Raw genomic sequence first — 21,824 nt, forward strand, 5'->3', positions numbered from 1 at the left:
TTATCGATTTACTTTCGGTAGTCCTTTTTAACTGAATCTCTGTGCTATTCGCTTTCATTGGTATTCCAAATAATGTTATCCTATGATAACAGGACACTGTACAGTTTCAATTACAAACGTCACAAAGGCTCCCACTTGCATCTTTCTGTTGCAAAGTACTGACTGATTCGGTTAAATTCAGAAGTTGAACATAATATCTTGCGAGGCAGAGCCATAAAACTTATGACATTTGTTTTGTAAGTATTGTCGAAAGCAGCAACGACAGAGCAGTAAACTCCAAATGCAAATGGCTATATAATTAATATAAATCTGTAATATCAACAGAAGTAACACTGTTGCCTTGTCCATCCCTGATTTTGAATCTGAATTTTAACGTTTTAAACATGTTACAATGAGTCTCTGTAAAAATTGGCTGTAGTCTGTATGTCTCTTGCAGCATATTGTTGTAATTATTATCCTAAATAAAAAATAAATGTACTACTGTCTGAGCAGCGCTATAGAGGAGTTAGACCTTCACTACCATATATCACTATCCTGAAATAATGTTGTGTACTATTGTACCGGTATATCATGCAAAATGAAACTGTAATTAAAATACTGCCAGGTTAGTTTGTGTACTGAATTTTTATAATCCAATTGTATTAATTTATACAGCATTGAAAACCTAAATTTCCTGTCCCCACAAGTGCCACGACCTAGTGCACAGTGCCCTAAAAGAAAAGCCAGTGGAAAGACACTGCGTGCCTCCTTCATAGTCCAAATAGGTTATTGGAAACTGGGTTTAACTGACCTTTTTATTAAAATATGAAAATCTATTTGGAGACAACCTATCGCTTGAAGGTACAGTGCCTATAGTAAGTATTCACCCCCCTTGGACATTTTCACAGTTTGTTGTGTTACAACCTGAAATCTTGATGCATTTAAATGTTTTTTTTTTCCTTTGATTTACACAACCTACTCAACACTTTGAAGAGGCAAGAGAATTTTTATTGTGAAACAACAGTTAATGAATAAAAAACTGAAATGTCTTGGTTAGATAAGTATTCACCCCCCTGAGTCCATACTTGTCTATACAATTACAGCTATGAGTCTTTTGGGTTAAGTCTCTCCCAAGTTTGCACACCTGGATCGTGCAATATTCACCCATTCTTCTTGTATTTAGCTCCATCCATTTTGCCCTCTACTCTGACAAGCTTCCCAGTCCCTGCCGATGAAAAGCATCCCCATAGCATGGTGCTGCCACCACCATGCTTCACAATAGGGATGGTGTTACCTGGGTGATGTGCTGTGTTTGGTTTGCGCCAGACATAACGCTTTGCATTTAGGCCAAATAGTTCAATTTTTGTTTCATCGGACCACAGAATCTTTTGCCACATCTTTTCAGAGTCTCTCACATGCCTTTTTGCAAATTCTAAGCAGGATTTTACATGGGCTTTTTTCAGAAATGGCTTCCTTCTTGCCACTCTTCCATACAGGCCAGATTTGTGTACCTGAGCTATTGTTGACACATGGACAGTTTCTTCCATCTCGGCCATGGAACGCTGTAGGTCTTTCAGAGTCATCATTGGCCTCTTGCTGGCTTCTCTGACCAATGCCCTTCTAACCCGGCTGCTCAGTTTGGGAGGACGGCCTGCTCTAAGCAGATTCTGGGTGGTGCCGTATACCTTTCCACTTCTTAATGATCGACTTGACTGTGCTCCAAGAGATATTCAATGCCTTTTGAAATCTTTTTATACCCCTCCCCTGATCTGTGCCTTTCCACAACTTTATCCCAGAGTTGTTTTGAAAGCACCTTGGACTTTATGGTAGTATCTTTGCTTTGAATGCACTACCCAACTGTGGGACCTTACAGAGACAGGTGTATTTAATCTGAAATCATGTGAACCACTTTTATTGCACAGATGGACTCCATTTAACTTATTGTGTGAATTCTGAAGGCAATTGGTTGCACCTGAGCTTATTTAGGAGTGTCAGACAGGGTGAATACTAATCTAATGAAGACTTTTCAGGTTTTTATTTTTAATTGATTTGTTTTTTCACCCCCCCCCCCCCCCCATTTTTTCACACATTGAAAGTGTTGAGTAGGTTGTGTAAATCAAAGGAAAAAATCCAGTTTAAATGCATCAAGATTTCAGGCTGTAACACAACAAACTGTGAAAACATCCAAGGGGGGTGAATACTTGTTATAGGCACTGTGTACATGTCTGTAGCTTGCAAGACGGAAACTGTAAATTTTACAATATTCCAGCCAGATTGACAGGCCACGTGACTAATTAAAATAATAAAACATTCAGGTTTAGTCATTAATCCAAATTCGTAAATGTTGACACACCCAGTGAACAAGGAGTAGGTGTAGTTGCAAAATACAACTTCTCACATGATAAGCTGAATTAAATAAGAATTGTATTACATTGCATATTTTATTTTTCTTTATGCCAAGGCAGAACAAGTCCTCAAGAAAGAGGTTTCATAATAAAAGGTCTTTCAGTTTGAAGCTCTCGGTCTGTTATAGATTATCTTATGTTGACAAATCTTTTTTTTTTTCCCAGAACGTTGTTGTGCAAGCAAAGAAGAAAGCTGAAAATTTTCAAACAGACCAAAAACTTCCTGGGGCTAAAAGCACAGATTGCAACATTTCTATAGCAAGGTAAGGAAACGGAATATGAAAGTATTTTTTTGCATGGTGTGCCATTTCAGAAACAACTTTTAAATCGATATCTACAATTCTTTGTCTAAGCCCTTTAAGAATTTTATGATGCATATTTCCAACAGTATGAGAGTTATGTTTCTATGCATAAGATAATGCATTAAGAAGAATCTGTTGGGTACAGTTCATAAGTAGATAAATTAATTGTATTCTCTCATTAGGCTTGTATCACTTGCAGGGTTGCATTTAGTTAGTTGTATTTTCGGATAGTCGAATGTAACTGCTTGTGTTTTTAATATTTCTAATACAGAGTTGCAGTTTTTAAACCAAAATAGAGTATAGTTTAGCATTGTTATTGCAGATTTTGTGAATTCGCTTGACTGTTTTAATCCCAGCGATGCTGGTTCATTTGGTTTAGAAAAGCTGGGTGTCCGAAAAGGATTTTCTTCTGATATTATCTGAGAACTTTGTACTACAGCTCAGTTTGCCATATAGCTTGTGTGTCTAATACTGATGAATTACTGAGTAGGTGGATCATGGTTTTTATGACTGCATTCATTAGTAGATCTCCTAACAGTGGGTGCCAGTGGGAGTATAATACACCTACGCTTGTACTTTGGTTTTGCTTGTGCAGAACAATTGTGTCATTTATAACCGGGTAATCCACGTCAATCACATGGCTGAGAACCAGCTGTAAAAACAGTCTTTCATATAGAAAGTATTTGGTGGTGTTAGGCCAAAGAGTGTAGGTACAACTCGTAGAGGGAAGGCACTGTATCAATAATGCTCAGGTGGGTCTACCAGGGCAGCAGTATGGAGTAGTGGTTAGGGCTCTGGACTCTTGACCGGAGTGTCGTGGGATCAATCCCCGGTCGGGGACACTGCTGCTGTACCCTTGAGCAAGGTACTTTACCTAGATTGCTCCAGTAAAAAAAAAAAAAAAAACTGTATAAATGGGTAATTGTATGTAAAAATAATGAGCTATCTTGTAACAATTGTAAGTCGCCCTGGATAAGGGCGTCAGCTAAGAAATAAATAATAATAATAATAATAATAATAATCAACATTGATTATTTAAAGCTGTGGTAGTCTTTAGGTTATAACACCAAAATGAACTCTTTCATTATTTGGGCTCAGAAAATCCCTGGTAACTAAATATATTTAAAATCACTGGGATGTCATTAACCCAAAATTATTTTTCTTTAAAAAAATAAAATAAAATAAAAAATTAGGTACTAAAATCATTAAAAAAAAAAAAAAAAAAAAAAAAAAAAAAGGTTATTTTTAGAAAATGTTTTATGATTTTAAGTGTAAATATATAATGTAGGTATCAAAAGCGTAACCTTGATGCAGAAACATAGCATCACTTATTCAGTGTTTTAACTTTTATTTGTACTGTCCGTTGTTGCTCTGCACACAAGACTCATTATGAGGCTGGCATGGATACCATTAGAACTTGCCATTGATAAAATACAGTAAGTAGCTGTAGTATCCTTATTCTTATTAAACTTTCTTTTAATCAGCTTAACCATTTATATGGTGTCTTCATAGTTTCTGTCTTCTGATTTAAGTTCTTATGGGTATAGATGCATTACTTTTGAATTTATTGTCATAATGTTTGGTACACAGCTGTATTCTTTGATTCTTTCTGTCGAGTTCTGTTACCGGTGATGTCCACTGAAAATAGCTGCCACGTTGTTTTAACCACTGGCCATATCAATAGCCTTACATTTGTCCCCCGGTCATGCTTTGTTTTTGTTCACTTAAAAAAAAAAAAAAAAAAAAAAAAAAGGGTTTACTGTGAATACTGCAAATTGACACCTGCTAGAATATCAAATGTTTAATACAAGATGTTGTCTATTTTAAATTGGTTGATGCAATAACTGAATATTGGATTCAGTTCTAATAAACTGACACTGAAGAATGCCTTGTTACAAGCAGAAAAAGCCTTTTTTGTCCTCGTCTGCAGTTAAATTATGCATGTGGTTAACTGGTTTCCAAGGTCCTGAAACAAATGTGTGCTCTGAAGTTCTTGCACTCCCATTAACCCTAGAATTCAGCAGAGGGGAAAGGCGGGCAGGGCTTGATGTTGTGTGGGTTTTACAGCTGCTGTTCATTAAAGCTGGCACAATGTACCCCCTTAGAAATGCTGTTTTAAATCATTTTGGTTTCTGTCATATTCTGTACTATTATATACCTACTTAATACGTTTGTGGTGTGGCAACAAATTCTACTTTTGGTTGGAAGATAATGGCATTTTTTACATTTTTTTTTTAATATAATTTCTTTATAAAAATGTACATATAGCTGGCCAAAGGTTTTGCATCACCCTGTGAATTAACAGATTTTGCATCATATGAAACCTGCTGCATATTGCTACATTAACATATTGAATTACATACCGCAAAAAACTAAAGATAAATGGAAAAATGTGACATTTCGAAAGCTAACATGATATACTGTACTACTATTATAACTTCCGATATCTAAATTATGTTTATATAGTTTATTTTTTATTTTGTCATTCTAAAATTCTAGGTGATACAAAAGTTTGGGCCATAGCTGTAGGTTAAACTGTTCTTTGAAAACTACATTCTAACTATCTGTAAAACAGTTACAAAACTCCAAACCTCAAATAATCAAATTGTTACTTTTTTTTTTTTTTTTTTTTTCCCTTAACAAAACATTACTTCTAAGTAGTCCTTGGTGTCCATCGACTTTCTGGTTGCTAATATCTCAAAAAACCTTCACAGCCCTGGGCATGAGAATTGGCCTGACAGGGTGAGGATTAGCCTAGGACAGAACTCACCCAGGGTGAGAATTAGCCTGTAACACCGGCATAATAGAGACAACTTTAAAACAAACTTTGCATTAGTGGCAAGTACACCTCAATAACAATAACTGCGGCGACTATTCTTCTCAGGAACTAAATCGGAAAGAAAACAACATCCTGTTGGGTTTATGTCAGCGATAACTCTTTAATTATCCATTAATAATAATAATAATAATAATAATAATAATAATAATAATAATAATAACAACTGTGTGGCTTCCAATTCAGAATGCTTAATCTACAGTTACTGAGCAGATACAGTTTCTTACCAAAAAAGATCAAATTACTAGCCTTTATTTAAAAATAAATAAACAAATATTGTGAGCAGTGTACCCCAGAAAACAGACCGTAAACATTTATTTTTTATTTTAATGAAGTAGATTTACTAAGAAAAAGCAGACGCATTCCAAAATGTGCAAGGTGCAAAGTACAAAATGAAATCAGTATGAGAAACGCATTACTCCCAATGCTTTGCTTGGATGCCATGTTAATGTAAGACTGATATATTTACGTTTAAATATCGGATTTGGAGGACTGCACCTTTTAAAGTTTTGTTTTGGAATAAGTTATAATACTCCTTGCATATACTTTTGTTTTGTGTAAACTCGCTGTGTTATGATTGAGAAAATAAATAAAACCTCCATTAGTTGAACCCTTGCATCGCCCTGAATCAATACAAGAACAACATTACATTAACAACAACAACAGCGAAATATATATACACACACATACACAGAGTATATAAAAGTATTAAAGTCTTCAGTTATCTGTGCTCAAGTTTGATTTTATAGCCTTTTCTAGCACATTATTTACAGATACAAGAGAATGTATCATATTCCCTTGGGAGGATACAAAATAAATAAATAAATACAAACTCACAGCTGTTGAAGGCACTGACAGTTATGCCATGGAGAGCTGTTAGAAACATCAGTTATCTGATACATTTTGCAGGCTTCTGCTCTAGGCGTGCACAAAGACATTAGGGTGGAGCGCTGCGATTCTGTGTCTCAATGAAAGGAGAAGGCAGCACGGTGTGATGATAGCAATACATCCATATTTAATGAGGAACACTAGCAAACTGTGGTTAACATGCCTTTCCTGGGAGTGATACTGGCTCTCATAACATTCAGATTGTGCAGACAGGAGGACTTATTGCTGTCTTTTACTTCAGTCCTGTTTTATTGAAGTTCTACCAGGTATGTTGTTCCAGTCTTTTACTACAGATTTTTGTAACTAGAATGGGGAGGTTCAGAGATCTCGTTTGAACTAGAAGCAAATCTAGTTCCATGCAATGATGGGACAGCCCAAAGGATATCTGTTATGTCATACTTGCAATATGCAATAAGTTAAATGCTATTAGACCTTATGTACCTGACAATGCCACTAGAAACTCTTAAGTCTCCTGATTTCACTAGTTATATGACATTTTTTTCATACATTTTTTAGGTTATGTACTGTACTGTAGCTCTGAAGAATCGGTGAACATAAAAGTTGTCCTGTTGCCAGGTTTTTTTTTTTTTAAATAGTCTATTCATGTCTATAGCTTATCTGTTGCCTTTCCTAAAAATATATACATATAACACATTTCAAACCACCAGCTTTAGACTACTATAGTTGGTATTTTTCAAATTTTCAGATAAAATAATCTGTATGATTTATGTTTCTCAATATTTAACATTAAACACATTAATAAAAAGTTTAGCTCTAAGGCAGTATTGTTTCAGACTTGTATATGTAGTATATTGTAATAAATATGAAGTGTTACAGATTATTGTAAATTGTATTTACTACTATATTTATGAGACATTTGTGACTGGTGCACAAGAAAACAGCTCTTTGCAGCTCCAGTAAGTGTATTGCATTGAATGTTAACAGTAAGTTCTGTTGGTATAAATTCAGCTGCATTAAAGATGAACTGGCAGCTCAGAGGTAACATGTCTTATATCTGTCCCCCTGTCACCCCCAGTCCCACCGTCACCCCCATACTGGTCTTTTAATCCTGATCTAGAGAGATAACATGTGCAGATTTAGAGATTATTGTAACACGTTTAATTTACTTTTTTTTTTTTTTAACCTCAAATTATCAGGGGTAATATTGAATCCTACACCTGAATAAAAAAAAGAGGCCAGCTGGAAAAAACATAATCAAACAAAATATTTAACTAGTTATGACTCAAGATAAACTGTTCCCCAGCTTCTGTAGTGTCCTTACATAACATGTTTAATGTTTAATTAAGAACAGGCTTCACGTAGAGCCTGTAAATTTGAAACGTAGTGCAGCGACACAAGATGTTTATTTTAAAGGTGGATATGATAGTCAAGTTAGTTTCCCAGGTGGATTTGCTGTTTGCTACTGGTGCTGCTGTAATACATTTCCAGCAAAGGACACTTGGTTTAGGCTGTAGGAGTAAACACAAACCTGTATTTGAATAAGATATACCACTGTGTGACATGAAAGGACTGCTGTTGCAAAGTATCAATGCTTCAGTCTTTAATCTTTCTGTCACATAAATTGGCACATTGGGCTTTCTTTACTGAACTGAAGGAACAGTGCATATTTATATGTAGTTTGTTATGTAGTTTAAATTTCCAGTAAGCCTTTGTCTGTATGAATAGAAAAACGATGCATGTGATCTTGGAGTACTGTGCTTGTCACTCTATTTTAAATGAAATGTCTCTATTAATCAGTTGAACAGATGCTCTGTACACACATATGTTTTGTTTATGTGGGGAGTGTCAGCTGGGCATGTCTTGTACTGTAAATTAATCTGAACCCCTTTATGACCTTAATATTTGTGCGGCCTATTTCAATGTGATTTGGTGTGTTCTCTTCTTCTGCCACTTTTCATCTGAGAGTTGCAAATGATATACCAGAGAAAATTGTCATCTTCGACAACAGAATGGCAATGAACTCAACATTTCTCCCCGCAGTTAACACTGCTCTAGTAAACTGAAAGATCCATGTTCAGTGACCAAACCTCTTAGAAACTGAAGCAAATTTCCTCCCACTGGAAAATTCCAAACACAGTAAAACCGCTTTGGGGGAAAAAAACATCAGCAGTACAATTCACATTACAAAAAAAAAAAAACCTGGCATGATTTATAGGTTCCATCTGAACTGCTTTTGGCTGTAGTGGGTGTGGTAAGGTTCTGTATTGTTGATACCCTTTATTGATAATGTCATTTGACAGAAAGAGTGGATTTGTCATAATTAAATGTATATATTTTTTTTCATACTTTTTTGGCTCCATTAAGAAAGGGCAAAAAATGTAATAATATAACTTTGAGAAGCTTTTAACGTTGGTCATTTTAAACCATAAATGTTTTACACTTTTAGTGAGCAGTCACATCAGGTTAAACGTGTAATAAGCAGCCCTTTCCAAATAATGTGTAGAGCTGTTGAACAGTAAAATGTCTGGAAAACTACTGCGTTGAAGCTGCTTTGTTTAGGTTCCACACTGTAGGCTGTTTCTAGTTTACCCTGGACTGGTATACGTTAAGCGGTTGTGATCACTGTGGTACAGAGGAGCTACTTTAAGCATTTCAATTGTGATTTAGTAGTTGGAGAGGTCTTGTATACTGGAAACCGGTGATGAGCCTGAATGGAATGACCTTTTTGTCAATCCCAGCATGTTCTTCTGTGTAACATTAAAGGGATTTGCTGTGCCTGCTGAATTACACAGAGTGAGATGTTACTATGTGGTCCAAATATCAATAAAGGGTTAAATATGGGACTTCAGAAGGCTGGCATCTCCAGATCTTTACCTCTTGAAGGCCCCCTGTTTAGGATAGGGGCCAGTATAATTTTAAATGTGATGCAGGGAATTACTGTAAAGAATTCAAACTTAGATTTAATGATCTATCTTCTTTGCAGGTTTTTGTCATTGGGCACCTTTGGTGCTTGGAGTTTTCTTTCTCTCTTCTCTTTGAACAGTAAGATCTTCTTAGCATGCTGCATGAGAACTAATCCTGTCCTTTCTAAGACAATTGTTCTCCCTGAGTAATGGTCCCTTGACCCTCTATGATGTGTGTATTTACTACAGTATATTTTTTTTTAAATGTGTAACTGTGGCAAAGCGCCCCGCCCCTGTGTGCATTTGTGTTATGTGTTGTATGTTGCGTGTGTAAATGTTGGTGTATAGTCATTGGTACACGGGATATAAACGGGTCTGTGTTTCACGTGTATTTAAAGTGTAGATTTGTATTTAGGCACGAGGAGAGCACAAATCACTTCACGTGCTGGTTAAATGTAATATGTGAGCACGGGGTTGCACAGAATTAATTCACGTGCTGGGATTCAAGTGAATAATTAATTAGTAATTGAATCCCAGCACAATAGTATATACAGAGACACGTAGCATGCACTCGTGGTTAGGTGTTCGGGAGTGGAGAACGGGTGTGGAGAAGGAGAGTTAAAATAAGAGAAAAGATCGTAAATATAATAGTTGTTTGTACTCACCGTGTTTGTTTGTCTCCGCGCACCGTTTGTTAAGTGTTTAGTCCGTTTTGTTTATATGTTTCTTTTGGCTACCAGTGCCGTGTCCTGTTTTTGTGCTGTTTGAAACCTTTTATTTTGTTAATAAACGCTGAGTGCAGCCATTGCACTCAGCTCATCACAACCATTGTCTGTGTCTGTGAATTCCTGCTTCTGGTCTGACGCCACCCACTCCGGCCGTCTTTGTGACACGTGGTGTCCTGCGTGGGATCGACAGCGCCTCCAGGACTCAGGCCAGAAGCAGGACTTCACAGACACAGACAATGGTTGTGATGAGCTGAGTGCAATGGCTGCACTCAGCGTTTATTAACAAAATAAAAGGTTTCAAACAGCACAAAAACAGGACACGGCACTGGTAGCCAAAAGAAACATATAAACAAAACGGACTAAACACTTAACAAACGGTGCGCGGAGACAAACAAACACGGTGAGTACAAACAACTATTATATTTACGATCTTTTCTCTTATTTTAACTCTCCTTCTCCACACCCGTTCTCCACTCCCGAACACCTAACCCTGAGTGCAAGAAATGTGCGTCTATATATACTATTGTGCTGGGATTCAATTACTAATTAATTATTCACTTGAATCCCAGCACGTGAATTAATTCTGTGCAACCCCGTGCTCACATATTACATTTAACCAGCACGTGAAGTGATTTGTGCTCTCCTCGTGCCTAAATACAAATCTACACTTTAAATACACGTGAAACACAGACCCGTTTATATCCCGTGTACCAATCTATACACCAACATTTACACACGCAACATACAACACATAACACAAATGCACACAGGGGCGGGGCGCTTTGCCACAGTAACCTATATGTATAATTATTAAAGGTCTGATGACTAGTAAGAAGCAAATAGACAAAACCACTTTTACTTCCAAACCAGTAGACAAGGCTTGACTCAATGACACTGTCAAGCCTCTTGAAATAGTTTCTGACATGTACAGTATGTTTAAACAGAATATACCATAGAGGGTCAAGGACATTTTCCTGATGTTTTACCACTGGTTTTATTTTACTTGGTCAATATTTCTGAATAGCACCTATTTATGAAATGTGGAAATATGTCCTATGTATTGATGCTCACAAACTGTAAAATGCCCCAGCCTCTGGCACACACTATTGTTCAAGTGTGTTGACTCTTCTTTAAGTTCTGTTATTTATTTCTGCCCCTCCCCAATTCGAAGAAGATTGTTTCTGCCATGGTAAATGCAGTACAACTAGAAAAGGACAACCTGTATATCTTCACTGATTATTTGGCATGGTGGTGGAACAGAGCTTGTTTTTCTCAACAAAAGCTAAATTCAGAGACTGCAGAAGGATGATGCCAACTGTAAACCAGGTTGCTCAAATTATTCAGGGCATGATCTTAGACGAAGACCTTCCCACTACTCACTCCTTTTCCATTTTAATCATGCTTGATCCCCACATTACTGTGAACAGTAATTGTGCTTTACCTCTCTTGTACTGAATGACACACTGACATCCTACACTGTTAGCAAATACCTTCGTAATACTCACTTACTAGTGAGATGTGACTGGAGAAAGCAATAAAGGATGAAACTATATGAAACTCCTTTCAGTTTCTGTAATATGTTTTATTTTCATTATATGATTATGCCATACGTTATTTTAGTAACACTTTATTTTACTTTTCCATCATTGGTCCTGTGTCTTTATATTTTTCAAGAGAACTAACCAGCGGCTTGAGTTTGAACTGCAAAACATGAAGTCATTAAGAACCAGGACGCATATTGCAAATTAAACTATAAATTACAGGCAAAGAATCGAAAATGTCAACACAAAAAGGAGACCAGTGATCATATAGCTAGTGCTAATGTGAAGTAAGAAAATTCATTTTAAATTCTTGGTTACCACTCCTTTTAAGAATAATGTTTCAATGTATTGCTGGAACTGATAGTATTTTCTAATACCGACATAATAAAATTCTCAAGCCTGTGCTCTGCTGCAATACAATCTGCACCCACTTACACATGACACAATATAATTTTGAAAATCTGCTGTCAGTTATTCAAAAATAAATAAATACCTTATACAATAAACAAGTACACATCTCAACACATCTCAATAATATTTTTATCCATGTACAGTAAACATTCATTCTCATTGACTTCATAAATATTCATGCAAACAGTCAAGAAAACATGTTTTGCCTACTCTTACAGAAATGTATATTTTTGATAAATCATTCATATTGAAACCTAAACATAAGATGTCTCCATTATAGTTTTTTTTTTTAACTTTGCTGTTACATTTGCTTATTATGCCTTCCATAATAAAGCTGCTTCACCAAAGCAATAAAAAAGATTGTTTTTAGGAATTAAACCGGAATGAAAAGGCTTCACCAGTAGAAACAGTGTGGTTTGGGTTAATTGAAAAGGATACACTTTATTTGGTACGATGTCCTTGGTTCAGGCTTTGGCAGCACCTGGCCTGGGAAGTGCCTAATAAGCACCTACAATAAACATGTAGGACCAGAGGGTTTCAAAAACCCTGTAGGGGAACCTCAATTGGGAACACTAAGAATATACTGCAGTTCACTTACAAAACTGTACAATGATATCCCATGGTAAAGGCATTGCAAAGTGTAGTAAAGCTTAATAAAAGCAAAGTGAAAACATGGTAAAGCACATACTGTCCTCTTATGGTAAAGCATGGTAAAGGTCATGGGGAAATGTATAGTTGTACTGCATAAGCATGGGAAAAAACTGTTCAATTACCTTATGGTATACAGTACTTGTTTAAGAGATTTGCTGACTTTCCTTAGTTACCTTTCTGTTTTCTTTCAAGCCTCTCTCCTGGTTGTACTGTTTATCTTCAGCCTGCTTACAGCACAAAGCAAACTTGCTGGCTTTCTGTGCCTGACAGGTACTTTTTCACCACTTTCATCCTTTCTTTTCCTTCTCACTCACTGTCCTTCTTACTGGAATTTTTATTTCATCTGCTAAATAAACAAATAATAGTAATAATTTTATCTTACAGCTGATCAGTTTATTTCACGTGTCGACCGTCCAGCTAATTGTCATCAGTTGTGATATTTTCTTATGCCACGTTGTAGGCTCATCAGTGTTATTTTACAGACTTTAAAATAACATGTGCAAGCTTAATATCCTTTTCAATTGCACAACCAGTCATTTCATATGGGAATTATAAAAATGAAATGACAAATACCGTAATAAAACTAGTAACTACGTGATTGTTTATTTCAGATATAATAACAGTCCTTTTGAAAAGAAAAATGTGTTGTCTGCTTCTAGAAAATTTTGAAGGTTTTTTTTATAAACAGCAGTGTACTCTTGTGGATACATTTAGGCATGTGTAAGGTTTAGGTGTAACAGCATAAAATGTATAACTTCTTCAGATATTATGAATTTGTAGTAATGGGCTGGATTTCCCACAGTATTAAAATATAATGTTTTTGTAGAGTAAAGGACAATGTAACCCTAATTACAGAACGCGTGGTTCAAGCATCATTATATCATCTTACTATATGTAAGCCATGCCTTACCATTAAAGCACATGGAGAATAGGGCCCAATATTGCATAACGGATAACTAACATATTTTCGGTTCTGTTTTAGACTTTCTGATGGAGGACACAAGGAATGTAAATCGGACGAAAAGCTACCTGTGAATGACCAACGCACAGAGGACAAGCGCAGATCAACCAGCAGGCAGACTCAGCCAGAACAGCTGCTGCGCCCATCTGCAGAAAACCGAGAGAGAGCTGTTACGCTGCCCAGTGACTACGGCTACATAATTCAAGAAGGGGAAACTGAATTCAAGAACAGAGATTTTAACAAGGCTGTTCCCACTTACTTAGAGAGCCATACCCTGAATAATAATCACATCAGATCTCAAAGCACAGGACTGGAAAGTCAGTCTACCAATATAACTGCAGCGCCCTACAATAAGAAGAAGGGGCCTGTGCCTCAGAGGCCTCCTCTGCCTAAGCTGGATAAATACAAACGTCAAGACATCCCATCCTCCTTGATAGACTCTTCAGAATCGCTGCTCAGTTCACAAAGGGCTGTTGGGCTTTGCTCCCCCAGCATAGAGGGGCCTCTGAGCACCATACCTGCCCCAGCCTTGAACACCACTTCCACTGCAGCAGAGCCTGCCCCTGCTGCCAGTCAGTCAGGGGATAACCAGCACGGAAAGGTGCTGGCGAATGAGCACAGAACTGTAGAAAAACCTAACGTTGTGCAACACACCACCACCTCCTCCAAGTATCCCTGTCTTCTTAAGCCTTCTGTTGATGTTCCTAGATCACCTTCTCCACAGTTCGCCCCACAGAGACTTACTGATAAACCACCTGTCTCCATAAAAAATGAAGCTCCATCAAGGTATTATATTTGTATGATACATTCTTGATGTTCAGCATCTGATATATAGCTACAGGACACACAATTGCAGTATATGACAGCTGCCTGCATGATAAAACATCCTGGGTCAACATGACATACAACTGGCTTAGAAATAATAATATAATAGAAGTTCTGCTTCAATAGCGATGCCTGGTATACCAAAGATTATCTTATTTATAACCTTCTTTTTAAAATGTTTGAACAGACAGAAGTTATAAGTGTGAAAAGCTGTCAGGATGTTAACAATGAAAAGAAAAATTACAGGTACATTATTTAAACAGTTGTAGCAGCACGTGGGGACGTGTAACGCAATATTTTTTGGAACCCCGCTACTTACTCTTCTTAAAGTTGTATAAAACTTTTATTCTGTAAGTCTATACTTTTTATTTCCAAGTTAGCCTTTGCCTTATTTTAAGACAAATGACTCTTATAACACAGTACAGTAAGTAATTTATTAGTGACACTTTGCAGTGGGCATTTTCAGTCCAGCTTTTATATGTACAGTGCAGTAAGTATCAACTTTAGGACCTGAATGGATGTACAATTGATTTAGAACATTGTTAAAGACCCGGGGTGTAAGGCAGCTTTGTCCACACTTCGAGGATCAGGGGTGTCTTAAAGGAATTGAGGACTATAGGAAATGAGTACAGCACGCATATGAGAAATATGGTATAAAAACCTGCAGCCTTATTTTGATGGTTTGAATTGACATGTCTCTTAAATTTCATATTTTGTAACAGAATCGAAAAAGTGATGGAGAACAATACCACTGTCAAGATGGTGCCTATCAAGATTCTTCATTCTGAAAGCCATTCCGAGAAGGAGAGCCGACAGTACCTCCTCCACAATATCGAACCGATCAGTGTGCCCGACCAGCAGGAGAAAGACCAGATAAAGACTCTGGGCACTAAAGAGCAGTCCTACTCCCTTTTCTGTGCTTACACAAGACAGAAAGAGGAGCAGATGAAGGAGGAACAAGACAGGACATGCGACGTGGCACAAAATGAGCTTCTTTGGGCAGAGGTAAAGGATGGTGTTTCACTTTCTCCAGCTAACAATGCAGTGAAGGCTAATGACAGGGCAGTAGATGACTTGAAGACTGAGGAGCTGGCCAGAGAGATTGTGGGAAAGGACAGATCACTGGCCGACATCTTAGATCCCAATATTAAAATGAAGACCACCATGGACCTCATGGAAGGCATTTTCCCCAAAGACGAGCAGCTGTTGGAGGAAGCCCAGCAACGCAGGAAGATTCTTCCAAAACAGAATTCTCCGAAACCTGTAGAAGAAAAGTAAGTTTTTTTTTGTTTTTTTTGCAACCGTAATAATTCACCGAGAAAAGTGAGATAGACAAACCTTACATGACCAAGAAAACTGAATTACACAATTTTTGCATGCTTTTTAAATGTTACAAATGATGCAATTGAAGTTCAGCCATGAATTATAAAATGTGTTGCAACTATTAAAGCTAAGATGTTGTGCAGTCATGTTCAGTCCTGCACAGATGTCTGTTTATTACATTCTTTCATAGTTTTATCATTCTGTACTCTTATCAGAACACAGACGATGTTGACAGTCCAGTCTTGTTTATATTTACCACAGGTTGTTTTAGCAGTAGGGGCACTCATTTTTTGTTCCATTTAAAAATGCTCACTTATATATCGATATGTAAGCTGAAGGGCATGTTTGCAGCAGTAGGAGGTTATACTTTTATAATAGAGCAGAAAACAAACAAGCAGATTTTTTTTTTTGTATCTATTAAATTTGAGGTCATGAACAACACAGATAATGTGTGTAGGGTGTGCGTATAAGACAGATTGTATTTGCTTTTCATAGGAAAAACGAAGAGAGCGCAGCCTCCCTGGCAACCAGCTCCTCCTACTACAACACGTCAGCCCCGAAGGCAGAGCTGCTGATCAAGATGAAGGATATGCAAGAGCAGATTGTAGAGGAAGAGGAGGGCTCTGAAGACGAGCTGGACCACGACCTCTCAGAGAAGAAGGTAAGGAATGCGTCCTTTCGTTTGTGTTCACCCTTGCGTTGAAAACCATTGAAACATCAGCGCCTCTAGATCTGCACGTCATCACACACACAATACAAAATGGGAGCCAGCAGCACAGTCTTCATATATTCATATCAACTCCATATGAGTTGTTTATCAGCAATATTTCTCTATCAGTTTTACCATTTGTGGCTAAATTTTATTACAGCAAGTCTCCCAGCATCATTTGTGCACAGTATATTTGGAACTGTGCAACCTTTGAAAAACACATTTAAATCCGGGAACATCTTCAAAATTCTCTCTTTGACATGGGTCTCTGGTGGCTTACCTGTACAAGCACTGTCGCTTGGAGTGCAGAGTCATGCGAGCGTGCCAAGTTCTTGGCAAGTGGGTTGCAACTGTGAGGCCATATTCAATTTGGGCATTTCAAATTGGATAGAAAATTGGGTAAATTTTTTTTTTTTTTTTAAATAAGTAAATCAAATCCTGCAAACACACTCACACATCTTGAAGAGGTCTACCTTTGTACATACTGGAGTTTTTCAATTTACATTATGCCAAGTATTGAAATCTAGTGTTGAAAAACTTTACCTACCTCTCTTCCGTCTAAACTTCATTTGATGAATTTGTTTAAACTAATCACAGTAATGGACTGTTTGATTTGAAAAGAAAGTAATTCCCTTTGTTCAGCTGTTTTAAATGTAGGTTTATTTTCCATTCACTGGATTTTTATTATAAGCAGAATGCTCTCTGTTTTGTTTCCACTCGAGGGTGGCTGTAATTCGCAGAATAACTACAGTGATCCATGAAATTTAAGTATACTCTATAGATTTTTGCAAGTCACAAAAATTGATAACTTAGTGAGATGAATCTAAAGCTCTTAAGTTGTGACCTGATGAGGATTTAAAGTTTCCTTAGCTGAACTCATTTAGATTACATCTCAATCCACATGAAATAAAATAAGTATTATTTCCACACCTGGAATCATCTAATAACAGCTGTTACCAGACATGTAATTAGCAGTTGCAGCAAACATCTAAAAAAAAAGAAACAATGACCAATATTATACAGCAGAGGGCACTGTTTTACAGCAAACAAATCACACTGTCTGTTAAGTACATCTGCCACCAATGACTTAGAAGTTAGAACTAAATACTGTAAATACTAAATGTACGAATTAACACATTTTTCTGTTGTCCACAGCAAGAGCTGATTGACAGCATAAGCAGGAAGCTGCAGGTGCTGCGTGAAGCCCGGGAGAGCTTGCAGGAAGACATCCAGGCCAACATTGCCCTGGGAGAAGAGGTGGAGGAGATTGTGAAGCAAGTGTGCAAGCCCAATGAATTTGACAAGTTCAGGATGTTCATTGGAGACCTGGACAAGGTGGTCAGCCTGCTGCTGTCCCTGTCCGGGCGCCTGGCTCGAGTGGAGAACGCTTTAAACAACCTGGACGAGACTGCCTCCACAGAGGAAAAGGTGAGTCTCATAAACAGTTATCACTGTGGGAAATTCACTCACCCATTACTGTAAACCTTCGAGTGCTTGTCATCCACTCCTTCACAATTGCTAATAAAATCAAATGCAGGTCCCCAGGACCTTGAGTTCAATAGAACATGGCTCTCCCAGAAGATGCATGACAAAACAGTTTAAAGATAGCATTTGAATTGCTCAGACTATAATGATGCATATACAAATTAATAGAAACAGTATTATTATTATTATTATTATGATTATTATTATTTATTTCTTAGCAGACGCCCTTATCCAGGACGACTTACAATTGTTACAAGATATCACATTATTTTTACATACAATTACATTTATTTTTTACACATTATTTTTTACATACAATTACCCATTTATTCAGTTGGGTTTTTACTGGAGCAATCTAGGTAAAGTACCTTGCTCAAGGGTACAGCAGCAGTGTTCCCCACTGTGGATTGAACCCACAACCCTCCGGTCAAGAGTCCAGAGCCCTAACCACGACTCCACACTGCTGCCCTGTAGTTAAAGGAAAGGCTATAATGATGTTAGCTGAATAAGCAAACATAAGTGCTGGTAGCTCAGCTGTATGTTTATCCTTTCAGATTAAGGTGGTGTCAGAAAAAAGAAACATAATCTGCTGAAATAAATTGTACTCCATCATATTTAAGAGTAGAGCAGACAAGTGGCTGACCCATGACTTGCCTACATAATAAAACCATACCGAATTGGAGACCAGGCATACCCCCTGATTGTTTATGTGTTTTATGTTTTCTACTGTTGCATCACTGCATCATTTTCATAATCCTCTTATGATGTGGAAAATATTTGCATTCATTTGTAGTAAACTGTCACCTAGAGCCAATGCAAAATATATAATTATGAATGAGTGATCACCCTGAATCCAGGGGTGCTAAACCAAAGCCAACAAGAGATACATTCATTACTATCAATTATTTTCAGTCTGTTAATTCATTGATTTTTTTTGTTTGTTTTTTTGCTTTTGTTTTAAACAAAATTCATGAACTGTGAGACTGGGGAAGTTTTTTTTTTTAAATGTTGGCACTCACTTTTCTTTATAAAGCGCTCAAAAACAGCAGGTTCATACCCAACGGAGCACCATCTCCGTCAACCTGAGTATACTACCGTAGCTGCACTGGACTAGCCACCACTGAGCTCATTACATTAAAACTTGCACAGATAGGAGGAACTGTAAACTCCAATATCCAAATGATTACACTTGGCCAGCCGAAACACTAATGTTCCTCAGGTTGACGACACCCATTCATTGTTTCTGTGTGTATAATTACGTCTGTTCTCTTTTCTCCCTCAGCGCACACTGACAGACAAAAGGAAGCTACTCATCAGGCAGCACGAGGACGCGAAGGAGCTGAAAGAAAACTTGGACAGAAGGGAGCGAGTGGTCTTTGACATCCTGGCCAGCTACCTGAACGAGGAAAACCTGGCCGACTACGAGCACTTTGTCAAAATGAAGTCAGCCCTCATCATCGAGCAGCGCAAACTGGAGGATAAAATCAAACTGGGGGAAGAGCAGCTGAAGGGTCTGACGGACAGTCTTCCCCTGGAGAGCCGACAGCTGGAACACCGGATCACCTTTTGAGAATGAGATTGTCTTCCCCAACAGACTGTGGTGTGAAACGTTTTTAATCTACTAGGGGGACACAAGCAACAGAATTAAAAAAGAACAAAAGATAAACACAGCACACATCTTTAGTTTGCAGTGTATTGTTTAAGATTTCTTTATTATTGTATTGCTTGAAACCATGACTTTTTTTTTCCACAACACATGAACTTTTTGTTTTCTTTACTCTCGTAAAAATTGTCTGTTTTTAAAAGTTAGTGTGAATATAAGAACAAATGAGTACCTGATACATATGATAAACATTTGCTTTTTTTTTGGTTTGTATGTTGCAAACTCCTACTTTTAAAAAGAAAAAAAAAATGATCACCCACCCTTTTCTTTTTCACAATGCAGTTTTAAAGCAAGGAATTGTTTGTTCTCGTAACTTATTTTAGAATTTGAAGTGATTAGTGGAACTTGAGGAAAGAGCAGTACTACTCTTGAGTCAGAGTAATATAAATATCAGAAGACCCTGATGCATCTAACAGTAATTGAAATGTTACATATTGTGTAAAATTCATTATTCTGCTTAGGTGTGATATTTAAATGAGTATCTCTCCTGTAACATACATACACATCATATCACTATGACCACACGTTGCTGTTGGTGTAGAGAAAATCACAAGGCTCCTTAGTGTCACTATTTAGGAAAATAGCACATGTATTGTATCAATGTAACATCTAACACAAAACATGGTGCTGATTTGGACAGTGTCACTTGCATTCGTGTCCTTTTAGTCCTGTTTCGTCGTTGTTGGTTACTGCCAGGGAAAACGTCTGGCTTTCTAAGACTTAAAATGCTTTTACTATTTAAGCTTTTGCTAACAGTAGATATAGTATAAAGGGATTGTGTAGAGATCAGCTGGGCTTGTCTTACAGGTGTGGGTGGGGGTGGGTGGGGTGGGGGGGTTGTCTTTCAAGACTTCTTAATACTGAGGCTGCACTTTAGTGAGATCTCCCTTAAACAAAAAGGATTATGGAAAAGTGTGTGAGTTTCAATGCTTGATGTCCTGCATCGTTTTAAGATAATCCATTCAGTAGAATGGATGCAAAAGCATGAGTGGCAAGGTTTAAACCATCCCAAGTCTCCAGAATCTACATAGCTTTCATTACTTCAACAAGGTCCTTATTCTCAGTACTGAAGGGACAAATTATTTTCCACAACACAAGAAAACCCAGTCAGCTGTGCAATAGAAACAAGTGGGCTATCCAGTTGTGGGATCAGGCTTAAGGTGGAGTCTGGATATAAATTAAAACTCTACTTTGACGTTTTCTATACTCAACATTACAACCAATGGGAATGATGATTTTAATAATTAGGTTTATGACAAAGTACAGTGTACCTGTTAGGTAAACACCAGAGAGGTGGTTTATGCCGTCCAGGTGTTCACTAAAGGGGTATTCAGAACAATCTCAAGATAACCATCATCAGTGCTTTGGTACCTAATGATACCTGTATGGTACAACTTGTAACCCACGTTGAGATGATCATCCCATAGGGGCTGGTGTAATGTATCTGATATGTTTTTAGTTGTTGTGTTTTTTTAAATGGCGGATTTAATGAAGAGTTTATATGAAATGTGAATAATTATTTAACTTCTAAATAATGTGTATATAGCAAGATTTGTCCCATACTGTAGCTCTAGAGATCTGGTAGATCAGCATTGTTTGAGTACCCAGCCTGATGGAGTAATGTTTGTTTGTATGCCCAGTAAGGAAAAGACTCCACAAACAAGTTAAAGCTGGTTCCACAGGCTCCAATTAGCACGAATCTACCAGATGTCACCGTAGCTAACCAGGGTCTGTGTAACTATCTGAAACATTCCAAACATTGCTGCACCTTTTTCTGGTGCACTCTCAATTCTTTATATATATATATATATATATATATATATATATATATATATATATATATATATATAGTTTTAACTTGTTACTTTTAACACTTGTTTGCTCTCAACTGTACAGCTTTATTCTTATTTTAATAAAGTGTCTGGTTGAATATAAAAAATGTTTTTTTTATGTGTTCTGTTACTCTACAAAGTTTGTTTCAATTAAAGTTTTTACTGTAGCAAACTCACCTTGGGGGTCTATTTTAATGAACTAAACCAGGGGTGCCCAATCATGGCCATAGAGGGCTATTCTGTTCCAAGGTTAACAGGTAAAATGATGTCATTAACTATTTTAGGACCTGGAATGAGGTTTTATTGTGTGTATTAAACAATTTTGAACATGGCTGGAATAAAGAGCTGAAACAGCCAACTTTGCTCATGACCATGTCACAGATTCCCTTTCATGTCTGTGGCAAGTCTAAGAATAGCCTAC

At 37.2% G+C, this 21,824-nt stretch overlaps 1 protein-coding gene across 4 annotated transcripts in view; it reads left to right on the top strand.

Annotated features, from left to right (window-relative positions):
* LOC117405284 (protein Shroom2-like) overlaps positions 1-20,056 on the top strand; it is a 78,574-nt gene extending 58,518 nt beyond the window's left edge. For all 4 annotated transcript variants that reach the window (XM_034008223.3, XM_034008225.3, XM_034008226.3 and 1 more), the window contains 6 exons: positions 2,550-2,647; positions 13,588-14,352; positions 15,114-15,665; positions 16,210-16,375; positions 17,579-17,851; positions 19,191-20,056. In XM_034008223.3, coding sequence (XP_033864114.3) covers positions 2,550-2,647; positions 13,588-14,352; positions 15,114-15,665; positions 16,210-16,375; positions 17,579-17,851; positions 19,191-19,478 — 2,142 coding nt within the window. In that variant the 3' untranslated portion in view covers positions 19,479-20,056. The remainder of the gene's footprint in view (positions 1-2,549; positions 2,648-13,587; positions 14,353-15,113; positions 15,666-16,209; positions 16,376-17,578; positions 17,852-19,190) is intronic.
* Positions 20,057-21,824: the final 1,768 nt, after the last annotated feature.

Source organism: Acipenser ruthenus, chromosome 9 (assembly GCF_902713425.1).
Source record: "Acipenser ruthenus chromosome 9, fAciRut3.2 maternal haplotype, whole genome shotgun sequence".
In the NCBI taxonomy this organism is placed as follows: Eukaryota; Metazoa; Chordata; class Actinopteri; order Acipenseriformes; family Acipenseridae; genus Acipenser; species Acipenser ruthenus.